Raw genomic sequence first — 22,978 nt, forward strand, 5'->3', positions numbered from 1 at the left:
CATGTTTGCGAATTTGCCCTTTTCCTAGCATTAGAAACAACTAGAGAGTCTAGTGGTAACTGAGACTTGATGTAAGAGGGGTCTGTAGGGGTTGGTTTATATTTCTTTTCAATTCTTGGATTGAGGACACGCGCTCTGGCTGGGTCTTTAAAGATGTCTGGTGCATGCTTTAGTACTCCTTTTAGCATAGGGAGTATACGTACACTTTTCTCGGATGTTGGGAAGGTGTTAAATAGGAAATCCTCCTCTACAGGGTCAGTGTGCATGTTTACGCCATGATACTGAGCTGCGCTGTCAAGTCCTTTTTCTTAGGAGGAACAGGAGAAGGAGCCTCAGTGTCCAGTCTTCTCTTGTTCTTATTGTAAACTGCTATATGTCCTGTATCAGGTTCTATATACAGTCTATTTTGGTCTGGGCTCACTGGATCAGGATGAAAAAGCTCTTCTTCCACTGTCCGTGGCTTTGGCGCCGATGTTTTTGGATCGGTCGCTTGCTTGTTTTTATTTTTCTGTTGAGCTTTTTTCGGCTCGACGTCCTTTGTCGGCTCGACAGCTCTTTTCGGCTCGACGGCCTTGTTCGGTTCGACGGTCTTTTTCGGGTCAACAGCCTTTTTCGGCTCAATCAGTTTTTTCGGCTCAACGACTTTTTGCGGTTCAACGGCCTTCTTCAGCTCGGTGGCAGTCTTTGGATCGACAACCTTCTTTGGGTCGACAGTCTTCTTTGGATCGACTACCTTCTTCGAGTCGACAGTCTTTTTCGGATAGACGTCCTTCTTTGGCTCGATGGTCTTTTTCGGATCGACGACTTTTTTAATGTCGCCGCCCGTTCTCGGCTCTGCAGCCTTTTTTGAGTCGATGGCCTTCTTACAAAGTGTTTTGCTCGGTCCCGGGGTACCGGAAGGCTTGATTATGGTCTTCGGAGCCGAGCCGGAAGGCGGGGCTTCTGAAGCGGTGTTTCGGTCGCGGCTAAGGCTTTTAGGCGATGCTTTGACCGGAGCCTTATTTGGAGGTGGAGGCAGGGAAGGGGCTTTGGTACTCACTGTTTGCCCCGGTGGGATGTCGTCATCGGAGTCCGACTGGTCTTCTACTGTGACTAGTTCTAGGTTGGAGTCCGCTGCCTCTGGGACTTCATGTTCGTCGTCGAAAATATTTTCCGATTCAGGTGCCTGTCGCTGCATCTCTTGTCGAGCAGCTCTTCGGTTCCGGATAGTTTTCTTCGACCGGAACTGAGCACAAGCTGGACAGTTTTCTTTGTTGTGCTCCGGAGATAGGCACCTGTTGCATACTGTATGCTTGTCGCTATGTGGAAACTTGGATCAACATTGTGGGCATCTTTTGAACGGGGTCCTTTCCATCGGCAGGAGGCCCATGTGGTGTCGAAAAGGCCCAACGGCCCGCGTCAACTACCAGAGATAGATGAAGAGTTGTCGAGTCGAGGGATACCGAGCAGAAACAATACCGTCGAAAGTATAAGGTTTTTGGCCTTAGAAAGTTGGAAAACTTTGGTCCCGAAGTTGAAGTTGTCGAAGTGCATCCGAACCCCATGGTGGAGAAAAACATTCTGAAGATGCCCATGCGCACTGTAGTCCTGGGGAGGAGGCAGCTCACTAGGCGACAATCTATGCTAAGATGAATTCAGCAGCCCACATGTCTCAAACATATATTTTTGCAGGAGTTAAGGTCCCCCTGGAGCTATGTAATATAAGGAATACTTGTATAGCACAACTGCCACCCAACGGATATCGTGGCGCTATAAGGCTCAATCTGGCCATCCAATGGGACAGGGAATCATTCTTGGGATTAGTAGAATCGAAGGGAACGTGTAACAAAACATCCATGCCTAGTCTGTCAAAAGGGCTTTCCTGTTCAACCCTGGTTGATAGTACTTAGAGACACTGTGGGTATTGTTTTGTGAGTATGCAAATAGATCTAGAAGTCAAAATCCTCAATTGTGAAAGACGCTTTGCAGAGCATTGTCACTGAGGACAAACCCATGGTTTTCTTTAAATAACCTGCTGAGCCAGTCTGCCTCAACATTCTGAATTCTTAGAACGTGAACCTCTGTGGTGTGCAAGTCTCCTGCAAAGAGCAATTTCTAATTGATTTGTGCTTCTAGAGCTAGAGGTCTGTGCGTCATTCTCTTTGCTTCTTCAGATAGTAAATCGCGGTTGTGTTAACTGTCAGAGCAATAACATACCTTGTCTTCAATGATTAAATAAAAAACTTGCAGTACACAGAAATGGGACATTCTCTCCTTCTCGGCTGACGTTTCTAAACCTGAAAAGGGCCCCTAAGAGCACCCTATCTAAGAAGAGAGACATTTGATGATGGCCTGTTTTTAAATTTCATGAAGAAACTTCTTTCAGAAGATGTCGAGAATGCCACTACCAAGAGAAACACTGAATCGCAGGCTGGGATTGAGTGAGTCCATGAGCCTGGAATGGGGAAAACAAAAGATAGAAGAGGGCACTGATCCTAGTAAAGATTAGATCTCCTGTGCCTCTGGATATGTAATTCAGAGAAGACTGCGACCCTTCAGATAGCTACTTGACAGTCTCTCATCCTAAGGATAAACTCTTGCAGGTGAAGTATCCAGAATTGGGCCAAAGTAGTTTATTGATTGACCTGGCAGAACAGTGACAGTCTCTCATCCTAAGAATAAACTCTTGCAGGTGAAGTATCCAGAATTGGGCCAAAGTAGTTTATTGATTGACCTGGCAGAACAGTTGACTTCTTGAAGTTTACCTGCAGCTCCATTCGGAACAGGGTCACTGAAGAAACTCAGTAATGATTTAGGACCTCCTCCAACATGACATCCCTGATCAACCAATCATCAAGTAGGAGAGAGAGAGATGATTTTTTTTTGTGACCCCCGCCATACGTTTGGAAGTTCTTGGTGTTGAATTTACCCCGAATGGTAGGACAGTGAACTGGATATGATCGTTCCCCACTATAAACCTTAGGTACTATCGATGTTTCTATACAACTGGAAAATGGAAGTAAATGTCCTGAATTTTTAGCGATCATATCTGGACACCTTCATGTAATGGTGGGTAAATATGATGTAAGGCCAACATTAGGAATATTTCATATTTATGCATGATAGTCATTCTGAGATTGGAATTAGGCCTGAAGAACAAGTTACGTACCTTATGAAAGGATCTGTACAGTAGAAAATATCTAGCTGCAGATTCCTCGTCTTTTGAATATTCACCAGGTGTCAGACTGGATCCCGAAACGTTTCAGCAGTACTTCTGCATACCAGTTGGCTGGCACCATGCAGCTCCGCACTAACTCCGTTCCACTCAGGAAATTGCATGCAAAGCTTATTTAAGTGCAACTCCCGCAAGCGGACCTCATTTGATTTTGAGGCTGTTTGCGCCCAGAGATACACAGCCCCAAGAGCAAATTGGTTGTGATGCGTGTGCAGATTCCTACACTTGGGATCTTATTAATGAATAGAGTCTAATCACAGAATGGGGAAAAGGGAGGGTGGGTGAGGAATTTGCGGCTTGGAGTAGCTAACAAAAAAGAGCATTAACAAAGGTATGTACTTTTCTCTTCTAATAGAGACTTTTAGCAGTGGATTCCTCATTTTTTAATAGATGCCACAGTAGTACCTAGTCAGAGGTGGGTTTGTGAATAGACTCAAATCAGAAATTTCTCCCGGACCGAGCGGGCAAAATGCCGCTATTGGCGCACCCGACTGCCCAGACAACATTGCTTTGTGAACGTATGAAGGTGCATCCACTTAGCCGTCTGGCTAATGCCCAGAACAGGGATTCTGCATGCCAACACAGTGGCAGCAACTTTAGCTCTTGTGCTTCTGAAAGCTGCTTTTTGGCCAATGTGTAGCAGATCAAAATGCAAAGCACGATCCAGCTGGAGGTGGTTCTCTTCTGCACAGTCTTGCCTTTTTTCTGTCCAGAGAACTCCACAAAAAAGCAGACGGTCCACCCAGTCAGTGTTCCTTGGTACAATCAATATAAAAGCTTAGAGCTCTCTTGTGGTTCATAGGCTAGTCTCTTCTCTTCCTTAGAGAAGTGAGGCAGAGCACAGAACACAGGCACGGTGAAGCTTTGATTGATGTGGAACAGCATCACAACTTTAGGAATGATGGATGCCCATGTCCACAAAAAAGCTGGTCTTAGAAAATGGTGGTGTAGGGCAGGTTGACAAGGCCTAAAGCTCACTCAACACATGACGCCAATGATATGGCGATGAGGAACACGGTCTTGAGGGTGAGAAGTCACAAGAGACAACTGTGAAGTAGCTCAAAGGGACAGCACATCTGATCTAAGAGGATCAAGTTACGGTCCTACTGTGCCATGACAAAGGGAGGAGGAAATATTATTAAAATTTAGGATTTGTAGAGCGCCTGAATGCCCTAGGGCTTCCCAGTGCTAGGAGACAGGGAGCAAGGGGAGGCTGGACGGAAGTTCGAGCTACTGCTTGAATAGCCATGTTTTAATTGACTTCCGAAATTCTAATTCTTTGTCCAGGGTGCGAGATTCCCGTGGTAGAGAGTTCCAGAGTTTGGGAGATAGGTGGGCGAAGGATCTACCTCCTCACCTTGCTTTCCTGGCACCTATTGGTTTTAGGAGTCCTTCCAAGCTCAATGTCAGATTCCTAATTGGGACATATGGGAACACTAGGTTTCCGATTTTTCTAGGACCCCTATTGTGTAATGCTCTGTGCGTTATAATCCGAGCTTTGAATTTGACCAACCACTAGATGGTGAAATATGCACAGTATTGTGAATCTAGAAGACGTCTATGCTGCAAAACCATAGAATGGACAACAGTCTTCCTAAGATGTATGGGAATCTGATATAGGATTTTCCAAAGACTTCTAAGTAGTCCGAAACAGGTGCCTGCGACTTTCTTGGCTCATCGTTGATAGGTCCTTTTCGAGCTAGAAGCCCAGGTTCTTGATAGATTCTTTTGGCATGGGTGGGCTGCCAGGCAGTCAGGCCAGCTTAAGGATGGCCTGGGAATGGTCTTATTCCTGAGAATCATTAGCTCGGTTTTATCACCGTTTAGTTTTAAGCAGCTGTTGGTCAACCATTCCATGACTTTCTCCATACATGCCGATAACCTCTCCGGGTCCCCGTTGGTTCTAGGATCTAAAATCACCAGCTGTGTATAGTACGCGTAGGACCTCATTGAATTAGCGAAATCTTGGGCAATCTGAGATAGTGGCTCCATGTAAACATTAAACAGCGTGGGGCTCAGCGAGGAACCTTGTGGCACCCCACACGTTAGTGACATCATTTTAGAGAAGCTGGTGTTTTCCAAGACTTAGAAAGTTCTTCCTTTCCAATAATGAGGACAGCCACTATAGCATGGAACCTTATACCCCGATGGCCAAGAGTGCTTCTCAAAATGTGGAGGTCCACTGTGTCGAAGGCAGTACTCAGGTCCAAGAGAAGTAAAGCTGCTGAGCTTCCCCGACCTAACAATGTTCTGAGTTCCTCCACCTCCGCCAACAGAGCAGACTCAGTGCTGTGTTGTGCGCGAAATTCCATCTGGGTGGAGTGGAGACAATGGTTTGTTTCGAACAACTCGGCCAGTAATCTATTGACGTGTTTTTCCAATAACTTGCCAACGAACAGCAGCATCGAAATGGGGAGGAAATTCCCTAGTTGCATTGTATTTTTTAAGCAAACAAGGGTTAATTATAGCGGGCTTCCGTGCCCCTGGGACCATGCCCGTCTCCAGAGACTGGTTCATGATCTTCACTATAGAAGGAAGGACGGCAGGTGTAACTGTTTTGAGGATGTGCGGCGGGGGCTAGGTTTAGTGGTGATCCAGACCTAGTCCATTAACAATTCTACCTCCTCTGCCTCCACTGAAGGGAGATTGGTGATATTTTTAAGGGGGGTTACCAGCTGATCCTCTTCCCACCTTGCGGTTGCTTCCCTGCCCGCCCTCAAGGAGCTGTAGATGTCCGTGACTTTTGTGAGGAAGCAAGTGGCTAAGACGTTGCACCTCTCCTCTGAGGTCCCTGTTGGGTGGGAATCCTGGCCTGGAGAGGTTAAAGCCTTGACTACCACGAACAGTTCCTTTGGGGAGATCTGTGCCTGGCTGATCTTCACCTCAAAGAACTTGGACTGCGATTCTTTGATACTGTTGTAGTAGACTCTAATGGCTGACTTGTACAAGGTTTTTAGTTTTTCCTCCAGTCTCTTTCGAGTTTTTTGCAGATTTTCTTCAACGCTAGTAGTTGGGTCGTCTCCTCTAACAGTAAACGGATTTCTGTTTTATGTTTGGGCAGGGAGCAGCAATTAATCAACTCTAGCATCAATGCCGGAAGCTCCTTTAGCTCCTTGATATTGCTTTTTCCTGGCTCGGGAGGTGCTTTCCTCTCTAGTTTGCGATGTTGACAGGACTTATCTGATGCTGGCTCGCCCGCGAAATCCCAGCCCCAGGCACAACCAGCTATCCTGGGAGCATTGAAGCTATGTAATTCCTTACCAGAATAGGAGATTCTGAAATTTGTATAGGGTTCCTGGCCCCTGGGCGCCGACTGGCTTGCTTTTGGCCCGTCAGCAGCACACTCGGGCCTTCATTTATGGGTGTCAGGTTAACTGGGCCGGTCAAGAAGACCGCTGATATGCGTTTCCCAGAGTGCACTCTATGGTAGAGAGGGGTAGCTCTACCTCTCTACCGCACTCTATGATCCTGCCTGCCTGCCAATGTGCTACCTATGCTGACTTGCAACGTTCCCTGCTCACCGTAGTGCATGGTGGCTTTTGCAGAATGCCAGGATCAGTGTAGTTATGGGGACTTCCAGTGAGAAGAACAAAAGGGAAAATATGTAGTAAGTATAATTCAAGGCTTTTTGCAAAACCGGCTGTCAAGGTTAAAAACAGTATTCTGTTAGCGCAATTAAATTGACAGTGTTATTGTCAGTAGCGCTCATGTCCCACTCGTACTGCGCTGTCTCCGCTGCACGCCCACTGATTGGCCTTCATTTAAGGGAGTCAGGTTAACTGTGCCGGCCAACTAGACCACTGACCTGCGTTTCCCAGAGTGCACTCGATGGTAGAGAGGGGTAGCTATACCTCTCTACCGCACTCTATGATCCGTCTGACTGCCAACGTGCTGCCTATGCTGACTTGCAAAGTTCCCTGTTCAGCGTAGTGCATGGTGTGTTGTGCAGAATGAGACTAGGAGTGTGGCTATGGGAACTACCAGTGAGAAGAACAAAGGAAATATATAATGTAAACCTTTCAAAAAGCACATAACATTTGGAGAATTAAACAATGAGGGCTGATACTCCAATTGTAAAGGCCGGAAGAGCCAAAAGGTACCATTCAACTGTGTCCAGAGCAAAGCCCTGCGGAACTATGGTCAAAACAAACAACAAAACATTGCATGGATAGGATCTTATCTGCTAAGCACCGCACCAAGCCACAAGTTTGTAACAAGGACAGGTGTGTACAATGTTTGTCGAGGGACACCTGGCTGCCAAGACATCAACCACTTTTGGAGGAGGGAGTGAAGGTGTTCAGTTGTTGCCATTCTAATCTCCAAGCATGAAGGTGCCTCGGCTCCTTGAGACCATAATGGGTGAGTAGCTACGCTATATAAACTCCTGACTGATTGAAGGTGAAGATTGCACAAGGACGGGTGCAGAACCCGGCCTTGATGCTACGACAGGCATTTCTCTCATGGTTGCAGCCTGAACGGAGGATAGATGCTCATTTCCTGAAGTTCTGGATACCATATCCTGCATCTCAATCCAGAGCCTCTAGGAGGACTGGGCTCAGTTGGTTCCGATTTTCTTGAGAACTCGAGGCAGGAGTGTTATGGCTGAAAGGCATCCACAAGTCCGAGTTCCACTCGAGGAGGAACGCATCTCTGAATGAGAGATGCCTTGGAAACTCCAAAGAAGATTTGAACAACATTGCACGTTGTCGGCAGGCAGTGGCGAATAGACTGAGCCAAGGTTCTCCCAATTCGGAGAAGAGGCTTTGTATCACCTCAGGGTATATCTGCCATTTGTGATCTGCTAGGCGCCGATGGCTGAGCTTGTCTGCCCAGTCATTCAACAGGTCCTGCCAGGAGGTTCCCTGGTAATCCATTCATTTCCAGAGGTGCAGGGTCTCCTGACCCCACCCACCCAGCTTGCTGCAGTACCACATAGCAGTGGTGTTGTCAGTGAGCACCTGTACAAGCCTCTCCTTGATGGAATGAAGAAAACCTTTAAGCGCCAAGCAGATGGCCCTCTGCTCTGGAAGGTTGATATTCAGGCAGGTCTCTGCCAGAGGTCTGATTTACACCTTTCCCAGATAGCCTCCCCAACCCAGAAATGATGCATTAGTCACCTATGTCAACTCTGGCTGGTGTAGGGAGAGGGATCTGCCTCTGAGACAACTGCGGTCCAGTAATCACCACTGCTGATCTTTTGCAGTCGCCTATGAATCTGTATGTGGTCGAAGAGGTCCACTTGATGTGAAGCCCACTTAGACTTCGGATCTCACTGCAGAGCCCACCTTTAACAGCTAGTCACCAAGAAAGAAGACTGGAGCCCCTGAAGGTGTGATGCTACCACAGACATCACTTTTGTGAACACCTGCGTAGAACTGGCGAGACCAAAAGGGAGCAGAGTAAACTGGAAATGCTCCTGTCCCACCATGAACTATAGGTGGCACCGAAGTGCTCGCTGAACGGTATGTACAAATAGGCATACTGCAGGTCAAACAGGTAGACAAGACACGGGCAAGCTGGAGCATCTTGAATTTTTCCTTCTGGAGGAAGGTGTTGAAAGGGTGCCGGGCTACAATAGGACAAAGGCCTCCATCCTTCTTTGGCGCTGGAAGGTAGCGGAAAAAACAATCATGACCTCCTTCTGGAGCAGCTAGCCTCTCAATAGCCTCTTTGGCTAAAGGGCATGCCTTTCCTGCAGCAAAACAGAAAGATGGCCCTCTGTCAGTCGGTTCTGAGATGGTGGAAGGCAAAGTGGTGTGGAAAGGAAAGGTAGGACATACCCCTTCCGAGCAATTTGCAGGACTCACCAGTCTAATGATGTATGGCCAAAAACAGTGGATTACCCATTGTAGGAAGCCGGCTCTGTATATACTATACCAAAGTGAGGTATAGTATGCACAGAGTCTAGTGGTACCCCAAAGGTGGGCAGAGGTAAAGTTAGATAGCGCCTCACTCTCTATTTGTGGTAGTGTGGTCGAGCAGGAAGGCTGTATCAGAGGACAGTGTTAACCATTTGTTGTACACACAGTCTGCAAATGAATTCACACACTCAAAGACTGAACTTCCGACCAATTGGTTTTGAATAAAAATATTCTTTTAGTTATTTTATTTTCTAGAACCAAGCGAGCCTGGCACATAGCAAAAAATACTTTACAATAGTAATGCATTTTGAATTGAAATTGTAGATGCACTTTGTTTTGACTTACAGTATGGTTGCAGAGAAATGCAATACTTTGTAAATACAGTGCAAAGACTTGAATAGGCTTTTCAGTAAAATACCAGGTAAGTTACTTTTTAGATTACTTTACTTACTCAGAGTAGTATACCTGGATACTACTCTGGGACATTTCCTGTAAACAGGTAAGCAAAATCGATTTGGTTAAATAGTAACATTTTAAAGAATTTCTTTAGGTCATCAAACTTCACACTTAGAATTTTTCCAAGAAAAACACCCAATGTTATCCTATGGAGGAAAATAGTGTTATTGGTTTTGAGTTAAGTATTTGGTAGTGGGAATTGGGGTTCTGGGGGTAGACTCAGGAGTCCTTCAGGGTAAAGGATGCCCTCTTGTTACACCCTCAGCGGCACTAGGGCATCCGGTTGGTGGCTGCTGACAAGCAGGCCACTTGATTATGAGAGCAAAGCTCCTGGACATTAGCTCAGGGCAGATGGGGAAACAAAGTAGCACCAAAGGTGCACCCTCAGCCGCACTAGGGCGGCAGGGTGCTGTTTCGACATTGGGCGCCCTGTTGTTTGCAATGGGGAACCTCCGGTTTGCAAAGACACTGCAGGCTTGGGGACGAAGTTCTTCTGGGTGCGACCAAAACTTTGAGAGGTAAGTTGAGAAGTTAGGGGTTGGTTAGGCACCAACAGTTTGGCTACCTAAGGTCATGGGGAGTCATGTGCAGGGGTGCCTTTTGGGTCGGATCTTTTTACCAACTTCTGGTCGCGATTGGGGGAACCTTCTGGATTTAGGATGCAGGCATCGGCTGGAGGCTTGTGGCAGGTCAGGGGTCGCTGGATCTCATATTAGGATCGCCGGGGGGATCGCCTCGTGGTGTTTGCCCACTCGAGCTCGGGCCATGGACGGCGGGTGCAGAGTGGGGCGGATCCGTGGTATCCGGCCAGAACCAGAGATGGCAGATGAACAAATCTGGTGTTCAAGGGAGATAGAGTCTGAGGTTGAAAGCAGGCAGGTCCTCCGGGGTTTTCGAGATTGCTGGCTGCAGGACACTAGAATTTTGCAGAAGCAGGTTCAAAGTGGAGACAGGCCGGTAGGGCTGGGGCTAAGTCGGTGGGCGTCTTCCTCTTGTAGATTCTGCATGACTGTTCAGTCCTTCATCTCTTGTAGTTTCTTCTGGTCAGAGCTGCTGTTCACAGGAGATCCAGTCTTTGTTTGAAGGCAGACAAGTCCTCCCAGGGGTTCTAGTGGTAGCTGGCTGCAGGACAAGACAATTTTTAGCGCAGGATCTCTGATCGCCAGTAGGTCTCCTCTGCTCGACGTCTTCTTTCGTCCTTTTTCTTCTTAGGTTGTGGGAATCTGAGTTCTTGGTACAGGGCTGCCCCCTAAATATTGTATTTACGGGGTGTTTTAGGGGTTTCTGGGTCAGTAGCCAATGGGGTACTGACCTTAGGGTGACTACACCCTTAGTGTGCTCACCCCATGTGGGGGAGTGGGCACGATCCCTAATCCTGATAGGGAAGTGCCTGCCATCTGCAAGATGGCAAGCACTGAAAAGTGGGATTCACCTCGCCTCGTTGGCATGGGTGGGCACACCTTCTGGGCTGGCTAATTTTTCCCGGCTGTCTTCCTGCCGAGAAGGAGGGGAGACAGGACGGGGACACTCACCTGCTCGTTGTTGGCGGAAATCCCTGGCTCTTCCAGCGAGATTCAGCAGCGCACCAGCCCACCAAGCCCACTCCTCGCCGCACCCGCTCCCCGGGTGCCGCTTCGCCCGTGTGTGACGAGGCATCGACCACCAGAGAGGACCACTACTTGGCAGCGGCGGCAAGGCGGTAAGGGCGTGAGGCTTCAGCGGGGCTGCGAGCGTGCGGGGACTTCAATACCCAGAAGTCCCTGCAAGACCGACGGCTAGCTTCCGGTCCTCTCTCCCTGCTGGCCCGCCCCCTGCCCATTACGCCCCCTCTATGATCACACCTTACTCCCGCAGCGCGGGACGCAGCCCGGGCGAAGACTGGGCAAAGACAGGGCCGTTTGAGGCCGTTCGAGGACGGCAGAGGACGGCCCTGGCCCTGAACCCCTGCATCATCGCCTTCTATTTATTGGCAAGGTAGGCGGCACTGTGATTCTCATCCTTTCTTCCAGTATAGAGTGGCCGGCTACTAGACCTAATATTTACTGTCTCTGAGGGCCACTTTGTTGTATTTGGCCCTGCAGCGCAGATGTCAACCATGCGCAATAGAACCAGAAGTAGCACCAAAAAAGCTATGGCCGTGGCACAAGTGACTGGACCTATAGACCATTTCATTTCACGGGTAAATGAAACCATCGACAAGAGCATCATCCTGTTGGAAAAAAGAGTTTCCTTGGATCTCATGAACGCTAAGCGCTCGTCTTTGGGCTCTCTTGCAACTGCAAATTCTCCCTCCCAGCAAGCTTCGAACAATTGTTTCCTTCCCCTACCCCTAACTACTGCTGGCACGTTCACAGTCCCGAACGCTGTCGATCTATCAGTGACTCAATCTGACTCCGATCCGTCTTATGTTGACCTTGAGGCCACTCCAGATCTAGAAGCCTGCCAGCCACCTGACAAGCCAGAACTGAGTGCAGATAGGTAACCTGACACAGGAGCGGCTCCTGCATTGATTGACTCAGGGAGAAGGGCTACTATTTCTACAAAGGTTGCGCCTAAGACCAAGACTAAGGAAAAACCCAAAGCTAAAGCTAGGAATCACAACCTGATATCGCCCACCCCGTACTCTGCATCAGGCATACCCTGTTGGGTCGAAAATATGGTAATAGATCTAAAATCGGATCTTGAAGCCACAATAGCAGCGCAAATCAAGCCCTTAATTTCTAAACTTGATAGACTAACGTCGCTAATAAATTCGAAATGTGCTAATAAGACGAGTGGGGTTGGGCCCACGCAGCCGCAAGGGACAAAAGAAGCACCTCCCAAAAATATACCTTGCACTAAGCACGTAAAAGACCCATCCATCAAGGCTAATACTCCATTAGCTAGTAAGGATCCAGCTATACTACACTTGACCCAAACAGGGAACAATCCTGCTTTACCCTTACCCTTACCTACCCCTAATGTGGTGGGCTCTGCTCCAGCATTACAAACATCTACTGGTCTAACTAAAGCAGACAACTCACAAGCCAAAGACCCAAATGGGAATTCCACCAACTCAACAGTACCTTCTTCCTCAAACAAGCCTCAAGGTTCTAAGTCAAAGCAGGCGCGCTTTAAGACAATTAGCCTGCCACCGGAAGTCTCTCCATTTGTGGTTGTGTTGACGGCCGTTCCGCCACTGAAGGAGGGAGTAAAAGAAACCTTTGTAGAGCTAAGAAATAAATGCGCCCAGTGGCTCCAGTTACATAAACCTCTTCCTAGCCATATGAGTGGTGAAATTCTCTCTGTGCGTAGAGGGGATTGGGTGGGCAGGAATACGAAGACTATAGCAGGCGATGTAATTACAGTTAACTTCAGGGATATAGGGGCAGCAAGTTATATATGTAACACACCCAACAGCGGACCTGCTACCCAAATCAATCCACTCCCCTTGTCCTACTTTCTTCCCATGCCCCCAAGACTAAATTCTCATCGGCCTGTTTTCCCAAATAGCAGAGGGTTTATGCATCCTCCACAACATACCACCTATCAATGGCAGCAACCTCTACATTTCCCACAACCTCCACAGCATACTACTCTTCAGTGGCAACAACCTTTTCAACCTCCACAACCCCTTCATCATCCTGCTCAGCAGTGGCAGCAACCCCTTCAGCCCACACAACTTGTAAACCATCAGTGGCAACAGCCGTGGCAAGGATTGCCTCCTCCCTTTGATCCCTTTGTTTCACAGTTTGCCCATCCAAATAGATTTTGTGTGTTAGATGAGGTTGATTGACTTAACCTCATGGAAGCTTCAGCCCTAAACCCTGAAACTAATAGGGATATGGAGGATGTTCCCTTAGCCATCCCTCACCCTATTTGTCCCGAATCTCCAACAGTGGCAGCTGTTATACCACTATCCCATGCTCCAACTAGGGATTGTGAAGACCTAACTAACCCCAAAATTACTACCAACATTGGAGGTAATCTAACATATGGTGAAATAAAAATTCTTAGTTGGAACCTTGCAGGGATTACTAGGAAATTAGGTTTGCCTGAGTGGAACGTCCTGATTGAAGCCCACAAGATCTGTGTATTCCAGGAGACCTGGAGCACTGAGCCACTGTATCGGGTTGGGTTTGTTACCATCTTTGTACCAGCTGAAATACCCAAGCAAAGGAAGGGGCGTCCCTCAGGGGGGCTTATCATTTGGGTAAGCATCTCGCTCAATTGTCGAATAACCATTAAGCGGACAGATAACCCAGATATCCTTGGCATTTCTCTATCTGGCCATCGTGGGGGATTAACTGTAGATCTCTACGATGTCTATGCTAGAGGTTCCAAAAATGGGTGTACTTCACCTGTAATATCCGAGCTTGAGGCCCAACTTGGGGATCATAGAGAACCTGATCACATTATAATAGCAGGAGATTTTAACTGTACATATGAGCCACTTCCCCAGGAAGGAATACCTGATCTAGGAGAAGAGGACAGTAGATGGGGTATTCCCACACTCTCTATCCCTCCTATCAAGCGCTGGACTCGTAGTGCAATACAGCTTAATGCATTGACTCTAGAGTTCGGACTAAGAGCAGCTAATGGCCGCACATCTTCTGACCGGATGGGTGCCCCAACATTCAACAGAGTTGGTCATTCCTCGAGGATTGACTATATTCTGTTGGACCGGGGGCTTTGGAGCTCGGTCATTGATATGGCTATTATCCCGACCATAGAGAGTGACCATAATTCACTTTCTTTATCCATAATGAATCCCTGGTCCTCCGGAGTGCCGTTAGTACCACCGAACTGTCCACAGGGGGTTACTGTCTCCTCTTGTGGAAGACGCCTTAAGTGGAATAAAATCTCGAGCAATGTTGATAAACTCTCCACTATCGAAGAAGTGCTTAAAGGCTCACAAGAAGAAATCAGTTCCATAGATCCACTCATGGCAGCAGATAGGGTAACACCTATATATGAAGCAGCCGTAAAAACAATAGGGGATGTTTTTTGGGTAAAAGGGACTGCAGGGAAAACAATGCCCCAAAGCAAAACTAAAGGGAGACACGACTGGTACTCTGCATCATGTAGGAAAGCCAAAACACGCCTAATTGAGGCGGTCAAGGGAAAGTCCCAACCACTAATACAGACGGCTAGGCGAGAACACAAAAGATCTTTGGAGCTAGCGAAAAGGGAGTGGGAAGACGCCTACTGGTCAACTCTCAAAGAAGCTAGCTCTAAAAAAGATTCGAAATGGTTCTGGGATACCATAAGAGCCCGTAATAGACCAGATAGTGATCTGATAACTTGTAATATCCCAAGCCAGGCGTGGGTCGATCATTTCTCTAAACTTTATACTTGTCATGATGATTTTGATGAGGGTGGGGTGGTTCTACCTTCGTTCACTCCAAATTATGAAATCTGGCATACTGACTTTGATTTTACGATCAAGGAAGTGAAATATGCAATAAACACTATTATTCCACAAAAAGCGGCTGGTCCCGATGGCATTCCTGGTGACCTCTTAAAGTCTGATAGTGCAAAATGGGGTAAATTGATTCCTTCCCTCCTTGTTGCCATTTGTAAAGGTGCCCCTATTCCCTCATCGTGGAAAGGGGCCGAGGTGGTCCCTATTTACAAGAAAGGATCGAGGGATGATCCATCCAACTATAGGCAGATCAGCTTGTTAGACATTGGCCAAAAAGTTGTCGGCAAAGTCCTGTTAGTCAGAATTTTAAATTGGGTAGAAGAAAACAAAATCCTTTCTGACTTTCAGGCAGGTTTCAGAGTGGGTACTGGGACGATTGAGCAAGCCTTCAGGCTCATGATGGTGTACTGGAAGGTGGTGGTTATAGGCAAGGGCAGTCTTTATCTCGCGTTTATCGATTTAAAGACTGCCTTTGACCTTGTACCTAGGGAATCACTGTGGAAAGTACTCGCTGACATGGGGCTGCCCATTATTTGCTGTCCCTACTAGTTAGGTTGCACCAAGATAGCTTTGCCCAAGTCAGGTGGGGCCCTGGAGGGGAGAAAACGGGTAGTATTCCGGTTGAGAGAGAGGTGTCCGCCAGGGATGTGTTCTGGCTCCCACCCTTTTCTCTCTTTACATCAATGGGGTGGTTGAGCATCTCCTGAAACATCCTTCTGATGAACCATCCCTGGCTGGTGAACGCATACCGACCCTCCTCTTCGCGGATGATACGCTTTTAATTTCTAAATCCCCAATGGGACTCCAGAGACTTTTGGACAACTTTCAATCCTTTTGCACCAAACGAGGTCTGGTAATAAACACAAATTAAACGAAGTACCTTGTGCTGAATCCACCTAAGCAACAAGTGCGCTCTCCCACTCTGAATGCCGAGCTCTTGGAAAGGGTAAAGGTCTTTGACTATCTTGGGATACGCCTATCGCACAAAATGGACTGGACCCCACACTTGGATAAAATGTTGATGAGTCACAAAAGGATTACAGGAGCCCTTTTGAAAGAGCAACGATCCTGTACAACAAGGCCTATAGCTACAGTCCTCGAGATTTATTCAGCTAAAGGTGTTAGCTCTGCCCTCTATGGGGCTGAACTTTGGGGTTCATCCACCACTGATGCTCTGCAGAGATCTGAAAACAAATTCTGTAGAGCAATTATGTCCCTCCCACAAGGCACCCCTACACTTCCTTTAATGCTGGACTTAGGCTGCTCCCAGATTGACGATATTGCAAAATTTCGTCCATTATTGCTATGGGCACGCATCTGGCGGGTGGAAGAACTAAGTGGATATGCCAGAGGTCTAGCAGAAATCATGTCATCGCCAAGTTGGCATAAAATCAAATGGCTGAGAGACATGAAGAGCTTACTAACAAAGTTGGGCCAAATTGAATCATGGTCGAATAGAACTTCACCCCCGAAGCTAGTCCTCAAAAAGCTTTATTGGGACTGGATTTGCTCACAAAGGAATTCTAGTACCACCCTGGGCAGGCTCACAGAGGATTTCCTGAGGTTTAAAGATTGTCCTAGACGGTAACTGTACCTTGGTGCAATTGGAAAACCCTTTGATAGGGCCTTGTATTTCAGGTTCAGAGCGGGAACCCTTCCACTTAACTCTTTTACCGCAAGATGGAAATCCCACATGGAAATGTCCGAGTTATGCCCAGCCTGTCTCGCCAAACCGGAGTCATTGGCACATTTCATGTTCGAGTGCAGCGAGTACGCAACTCCAAGGAGGGTCTGGCTCAAAAACGTATGCCGCCAGTTGGGGACTAGGAGCCATGACGTGGCAATTAGGATACTCATATCCGATAGTAGTGTACCCTATGCTTGCGCCCTAGCCAAATTTCTATCATGGGCTTGGGCTATTCGAGCCAAAAGGCTAAAACTAACTGTTTAATTCTATTTTAAAAAAATGTCTTAACTGAATGAACTGCCATCTTTTCTCGATTAAGAAATCTGTAAAAACTCAATTAATTAATTGGCTAGTTTTACTTGTGCAAACAATTATTACTGAAACTACTGTCCTTTTTAATGTTATGCACACAGACAAAAAAATCTTTTTTAATCTATTACTGTTTTTACTTGTACTATATGATCTACTGAGCTGCTTTTATGATAATTGTTTTATCGAAATAAAGCTTTTTGACTTGACTTGACAGGACGGGGGGCCTGCTCCTGATAATATGAGAGTCTGAGGATCACATTACAAAGGCTGCAAGGCCTTTGAAGCTCCCCTGCCACAGATGGCTCGTCCTGACCTGGGGGAGGTGTGAACATCTTCGCCCAGGAAAGGCTTTGTTTCTGAGCTCAGGGAGCGTAGGCTCCCACCTCAGGGGTCCAGAAACATGTCTCGTGGTGGCAGGCTGGTGTGTACCAGTCAGGGAATCCACCAGAGGCTGGTCGTGTTTCAAGGGGGATTCTCTAAGATGCCCTCTGAGTACATTTTTCAATAAATCCCACACTGGTATCACACTGGTGGAGAAGTGTGGCTCAGGGGTTAGAGGCGGCAGACCCGGAAGCTGAGATCGGCCCTGGACCAGGGTTCAATTCCCCGCCTTGGCGGGTCTTGGGCTAAAAAAATCCAAGGACTCGATAATTCTCGCTCCGGTGCCTTCTCGACTCACGGGTTCACACTCTGCGACTCTGGGCAATAGCTTGCTTAATCTCCACAACGGCCCCTCGCGGCGGGATGCCTGGCTTTCACCTTGTGGATACCCTGCCGGGGTTATCTCACAGGGGAATACCAGGACGGGTTCCCTAAGCAAGCGCTTAGATACCGACCTCAGTCAGTGATTTGCGCTATATAAATACATGTACATTTACATTTAGTGTGGGGTTTAATGTGCTGAGAAGTTTGATACCAAACGTCTCCGTTTTCAGTGTAGCCATTATGGTGCTGTGAAGTTAGTAATAACAAACTCACAGCATCATATACTCTTTAATGGTAGCACTGAACTTACGTCTAAGAATGGACTTGGACACTGTAGGGGTAGAGGGCTCCTGCACCTGTACCCTCACCACTGGTATAGGGCACCCAGCTAGAGGGTTGACTGATCTATGCCAGGGCAGTGGGCTGCAAGCATGGCACACAGGGATGGGTGCCATGTCGACTCTTCACTTTGTTTTGCACCAAAACACGCAGCATGCAATTGCTCTGTGTGTCTAAAGGCACAGGGCCTCTAAGGGATGCACAATAAGTGCTGCAGCCCTTTGAGGTCTTCCCTGGTCACAGTGCCCTGGGTACCTGTGGTACCATTTACCAGGGGCTTACCTGTGGCCAGATATGCCAATTGGGTTTGGGTACAGTTTTGGTAAGAAGAACACAAGCCCTTGGAACCCGATTGGCAGGGACCCAGGGCACATCAAGTCAAAGTGCATCTGGGAAAAAGTGGGGGAATTACTGCAACAGAAACCCAGCTTCTCACACCCATCCACACAATGGGAAACTGAAGATGCTGCATACACAGCTGACCCAGCTGGAGGCCAAGATCAGTGAGCTTGAACTCACATACTTTGCGATGGGGGATCCCCAGACACATGATGCCCTTAAAAAGAAACGGGCTGAGTATCATAAGCCTGCAATTAGAGAGACACATTACTTGGGCATGGAAGCAATAGCCAGATGTTTATATTTGAATAGGCACTTCAAAGTGGATGACATTATCCAGGCTATCCAGGGCATGCCCAGGGGAAGGTGCCAGGAATGGATGGTCTCAGTGTGGATTTCTCTTAGAATATGCCTCACTCTTAGCACCTCACCTACTAGCCATGTATGAGGACTCCCGATCACTTGGCACACTACTGCCTTCACTATGCGAAGCAGTTGACACCATACTGAAGACTGGCAAGCCCAGACACAGCTGTGTTTGGTACAGACTTCTATAAATGATCAATATTGATAAAGTTCTGGCAAAATGTATTCCCTCTTGATTAGCCTCCCCTCTTACCTTACATTGTCTTACCCGATCAATCTGTTTTTGTTGCGTTCTGCTCCACACCGGACATCCTCTACACAACGTTTTCACTCATGCACCCCATTGACCACCAGTTGAGCGCAGCTGTTTTATTTGATGCCTCTAAGGCATTTGACTACCTGGCCACACCTCTTTCAGCTGCTTGCCTGCTTTGGGATTCTTGCGCCTGATTAAAATACTCTACTCTACTCTACACTTCCTCAACTGCAAAGCTGTACATCAACAGAGAAATTTCAGCCTCAGTCCCCATACCTAGGGAAACCAGACAGGGATGCTGCCTGTCACCGCTTCTTTTTGTGATGGAATCTTCAGCAGCCAGTCTGCAGTAACACCATTCACACCGAGGACTTGCCTTTCCTTCCCATATGATATTGGTATACATGTACGTGGATGATGTTACACTCTATATCTGTGAGCCTCAGACTAATACTGCAGCAATAACAGTGTAGGTGATCCCCTTTGGAGGACATCCAGAGATTCTTATTAACTCGTCTAATTGTCAACTCCACCCCTCAGGTGGGAGAGGCGAGGTGAAGCACAACTCCGGGCTTCCGCCATCCCGAGGATGGGGAGCCCTGCCCAATCAGAGATAGGCCCCGGCTCCCCTGCCACAGGAGAGGAGCAGGATAGGGGGTGTACTCACCCCAGGACAGGGACCCATTGTTCCCTGCCCTTGCCCTACCTGTAACACCCCAAAATGTAGTATTTAGAGGCACCCTGAACCTTCCTTCCTCAGATCTCGATATGAAAACAAGAAAGAAAATTAAGAAAGAAGACCTGCCGTGCAGCTGCTAACAAAAGGACAACACCAACCGACTTGTCCCCAGCCCTACCGGCCTGTTGATCCTTGAACCTACTCAAGCTAAATCCTGGCACCTCCTGCGGACAGCAACCTCGAAAACCCCGGAGGACCTAGCAGCCTTGCTCATCTATAGGCTGGGACTCCCATGAGCAGTGGTTCTGCTCAAACAGCAAAAACCCTGGGTGCCAGACAGGAACCGCAAATCCAGCACACTCTGCACCTGCCGAGCTCGGCCCGTGCCTGAGTGGACAAAGACCACGAGGACGTCCCCCCTGCGATTGTGACCATGAATCCAGTGCCCAAGGACCCTCCTCGACGATCCTGACAGCGCCTGCAGCCTCACAACAAGGGACCCTCCCAACCGCGACCAGCTGAGGGTAAGATTTCCCGACGCCAAAAGACACCCTTGCACCCATTGCCCCACGGCCCCCTGTACCCAACTCCTGGGTGTCTACCTATCCTCCAACATCCCAACTTACCTCTCGAAGTGGTGGTCGCACCTGAAGAATCTCTGTCCCGAGCCTGCAGCCTTTGTTCAACTTACAGCTTCCCATTGATTAACATTGGGCAACCGAAGGCCCAAAAGCACCCTGCACCCAGCCGCCCGAGTGCCCCTGGGAGTGCAGCCTCTACCCTACTCTACTTCCCCACTTGCCCTGTGTAAGTGACCAGGAGCTCAGCTCCAACAGCCACATGACCTGCCTGCTAGCAGCTAACAACCAAAGGCCCCCTATCCTCCATAGGATAACATTGGGCCTACTCACTCTGCACCCGGCTGCCCCAGCGCCGCTGAGGGTGTAACAACTGTACGTACCTGACCCTGGGAGACCCCGGAGTCTACCCCCAGAACCTTAACTCTACCAGCCAAGAACTTACCCAAAGACCGATAATTTGATTTTCTCCATAGGGTAACATTGAAGAATGTCCAAGTGAAACCAGCCAAAGTGTCGATTTTCACAACTTTTAAATATTCCTTAAAAATCGTCCGAACATCAAAAACGGAATGACTCACCTGCAATCAGTAGACATCCCAGTGCTGTACCTTTGAGCCCAGCACTGAACCTAAAAAATAATTATAACCGTGAATTACTGTTAACCCAATTTTCTCCGATAGGAATGCATTGCCTGGGTTTCACTAGAATTTCTTCTGTTGATTTTCAAAACTCAGAAATATTCCTTAAAAATCGCCTGTGTGACAAAAACGTTTTCTTTCACCTGTTTACAGGAAATGCACCAGGGCTGAATCCAGGATCCAGCCCAGAGTTAGAAAAACATACGTAAAGTCATTTTATTGCATTTACTTAAAAACTCCCATTAAGCTCAATGTTATTTTGTGTTTAAACTTGTGTTGCATATTGCAACAACTGTGACTGTTGCATTTAAAAGTCAACTGCTATTTGAAAGTATTAAATTGCAACATATAATTCTGAGAAAGTATTTATGATACCTACTGTGGTTCTAAAATAAAGTAACTATATATATATATTTTCATATACAAAACAATTGGCCTAGAGTTCAGTTCTTGAGTGTGTGAGACCATTTGCTGACTGAGTGTGTCCAACAAATGCTTTGCACTGTCCTCTGATACTGCCTTACTGCTCGACCAAGTTACCACTTTAGAGAGTAAGGTTATATCTAACTTTAGCCTCTGCCATAACTCTGGGGACTGTGGACTCTGTGCACACTGTACCTTACTTTGGTCCAGTATATACAGAGTCACTTTCTTACAATTGGTGAACAGTCTGGTTCTGAGGGGCTACAACAAACATAAAAGTCAATGGAAAATTGAGATACTGCTCAAAAAAGGGGGACTCGTCTTTGAATCACTAGGACCAGGCATCACTTGAGAGCTAAATGTATATGAAAGGGACGTATTTTTGAATTTGCAGCTGTAAAAAAAATAAAATAAAAAAGGAACGTTTTACTTTAATAAATAGCAATATGAACAGCACTTCAAAATTGTGCATTAATCAAACAAGGGTTGGGTGCAGTTACAGGCACCACCTACATTACAGAGCAATATTATCCTCACCTTGTCATACCAGCAGCGCATACTAAGCTGGCCACACATGCAGTTAGTGGAGGAGCAGTCATCGATACATACGCAGTACTGAAAGAAAAGAAAGGAAACATTCAGCTCCTATATGAGGAAAAGAAAAGGCACCAATAAAGAGGTATGTTTCACGATGTCTGGACAGCAGAAATAAGTCCTAGAAAACCTCTAAAAAGAGGCAAGTCAAAAATACGCAACACTGCACGAGGAAAGAGCCACAAGTAAATCCTACACAGGTCTCCATGTCATATTGGAGGAATTACTGCACAAAGGAAAGATCAGCATCGGAACAAATCAACGGAACCTGCTGAAAATGCAACATATAGACTTCATGATGTTCAAGAGAAGCAATGATTCTTACTGCTGGAATACATTCCACATACTCATTTGTCCTAGACTGCCCGGTTAGTATTTTTTCTCTGAAATGTCTGCTCTAGATCTTCACTGTTACAAGCTAACAATAAATTATTTACAAAACTGTGTGCCAGAGTGATGCAGCCTGCAATAGAAAGGGTGTGTGTTTGGCAAGAGATTTCTCTTTCTCTGTTACTGACAGTAATCAGACTGACTTTGCCATCATATGCAAATAAATCTAGTCTAGCACTGCAACTGACCCACCCACAGCCTCATTTGTCCGACACAGACTGCCTCATGGGTTAACATTCATAAACACAAAGTGATGACTGTTTAATACACAAAAGAGGTCTGGATCCATATGCAAATATTAGACTAAGGATATGAAAAACAGAAGGATCGATGTATGGGATCCAAAAGTACTTTTTACAAAAGGATCAAGTTACTTACCTTCAATAACTCTTTTTGATGGATACTCCATCTAACCACAGATTCTTCACAGTCAGCTTATCTCCCGGGCACCATACTGGATCAGGAAAACCTTCACAGCAGTGCTCCTGCATGCTGCTAGACGTTGACCAGAGCCTAACAATATTCAGAGGTACCCATGTGCAGTTCTTTAGTTTGGGACCTTTTAAATGGAAAAGAGACCATTACATAAAAAGGAAAGGTGGGAGAAGAGGAATCTGGGGCTCGATAGAGTATTCCTAAGAAGGATAATGTTACTTACCCAGGGAAATGCCTCTGACCACGGACGCTTTGTGAAGTGCCGAACCGGCCAAGGATCAAACCTGCTACGGACTCTC

General features: G+C 47.1%; 1 protein-coding gene across 10 annotated transcripts in view; it reads right to left on the minus strand.

Moving 5' to 3' along the window:
* Positions 1-22,978, minus strand: part of EHMT1 (euchromatic histone lysine methyltransferase 1) — an 834,115-nt gene that overhangs the window by 104,607 nt on the left and 706,530 nt on the right. For all 10 annotated transcript variants that reach the window (XM_086921124.1, XM_086921127.1, XM_086921128.1 and 7 more), the window contains one exon: positions 21,798-21,875. In XM_086921124.1, the coding sequence (XP_086777250.1) occupies positions 21,798-21,875 (78 nt within the window). The remainder of the gene's footprint in view (positions 1-21,797; positions 21,876-22,978) is intronic.

The sequence above is a fragment of the Lissotriton vulgaris genome, chromosome 5 (assembly GCF_964263255.1).
Source record: "Lissotriton vulgaris chromosome 5, aLisVul1.2, whole genome shotgun sequence".
Taxonomy (NCBI): Eukaryota; Metazoa; Chordata; class Amphibia; order Caudata; family Salamandridae; genus Lissotriton; species Lissotriton vulgaris.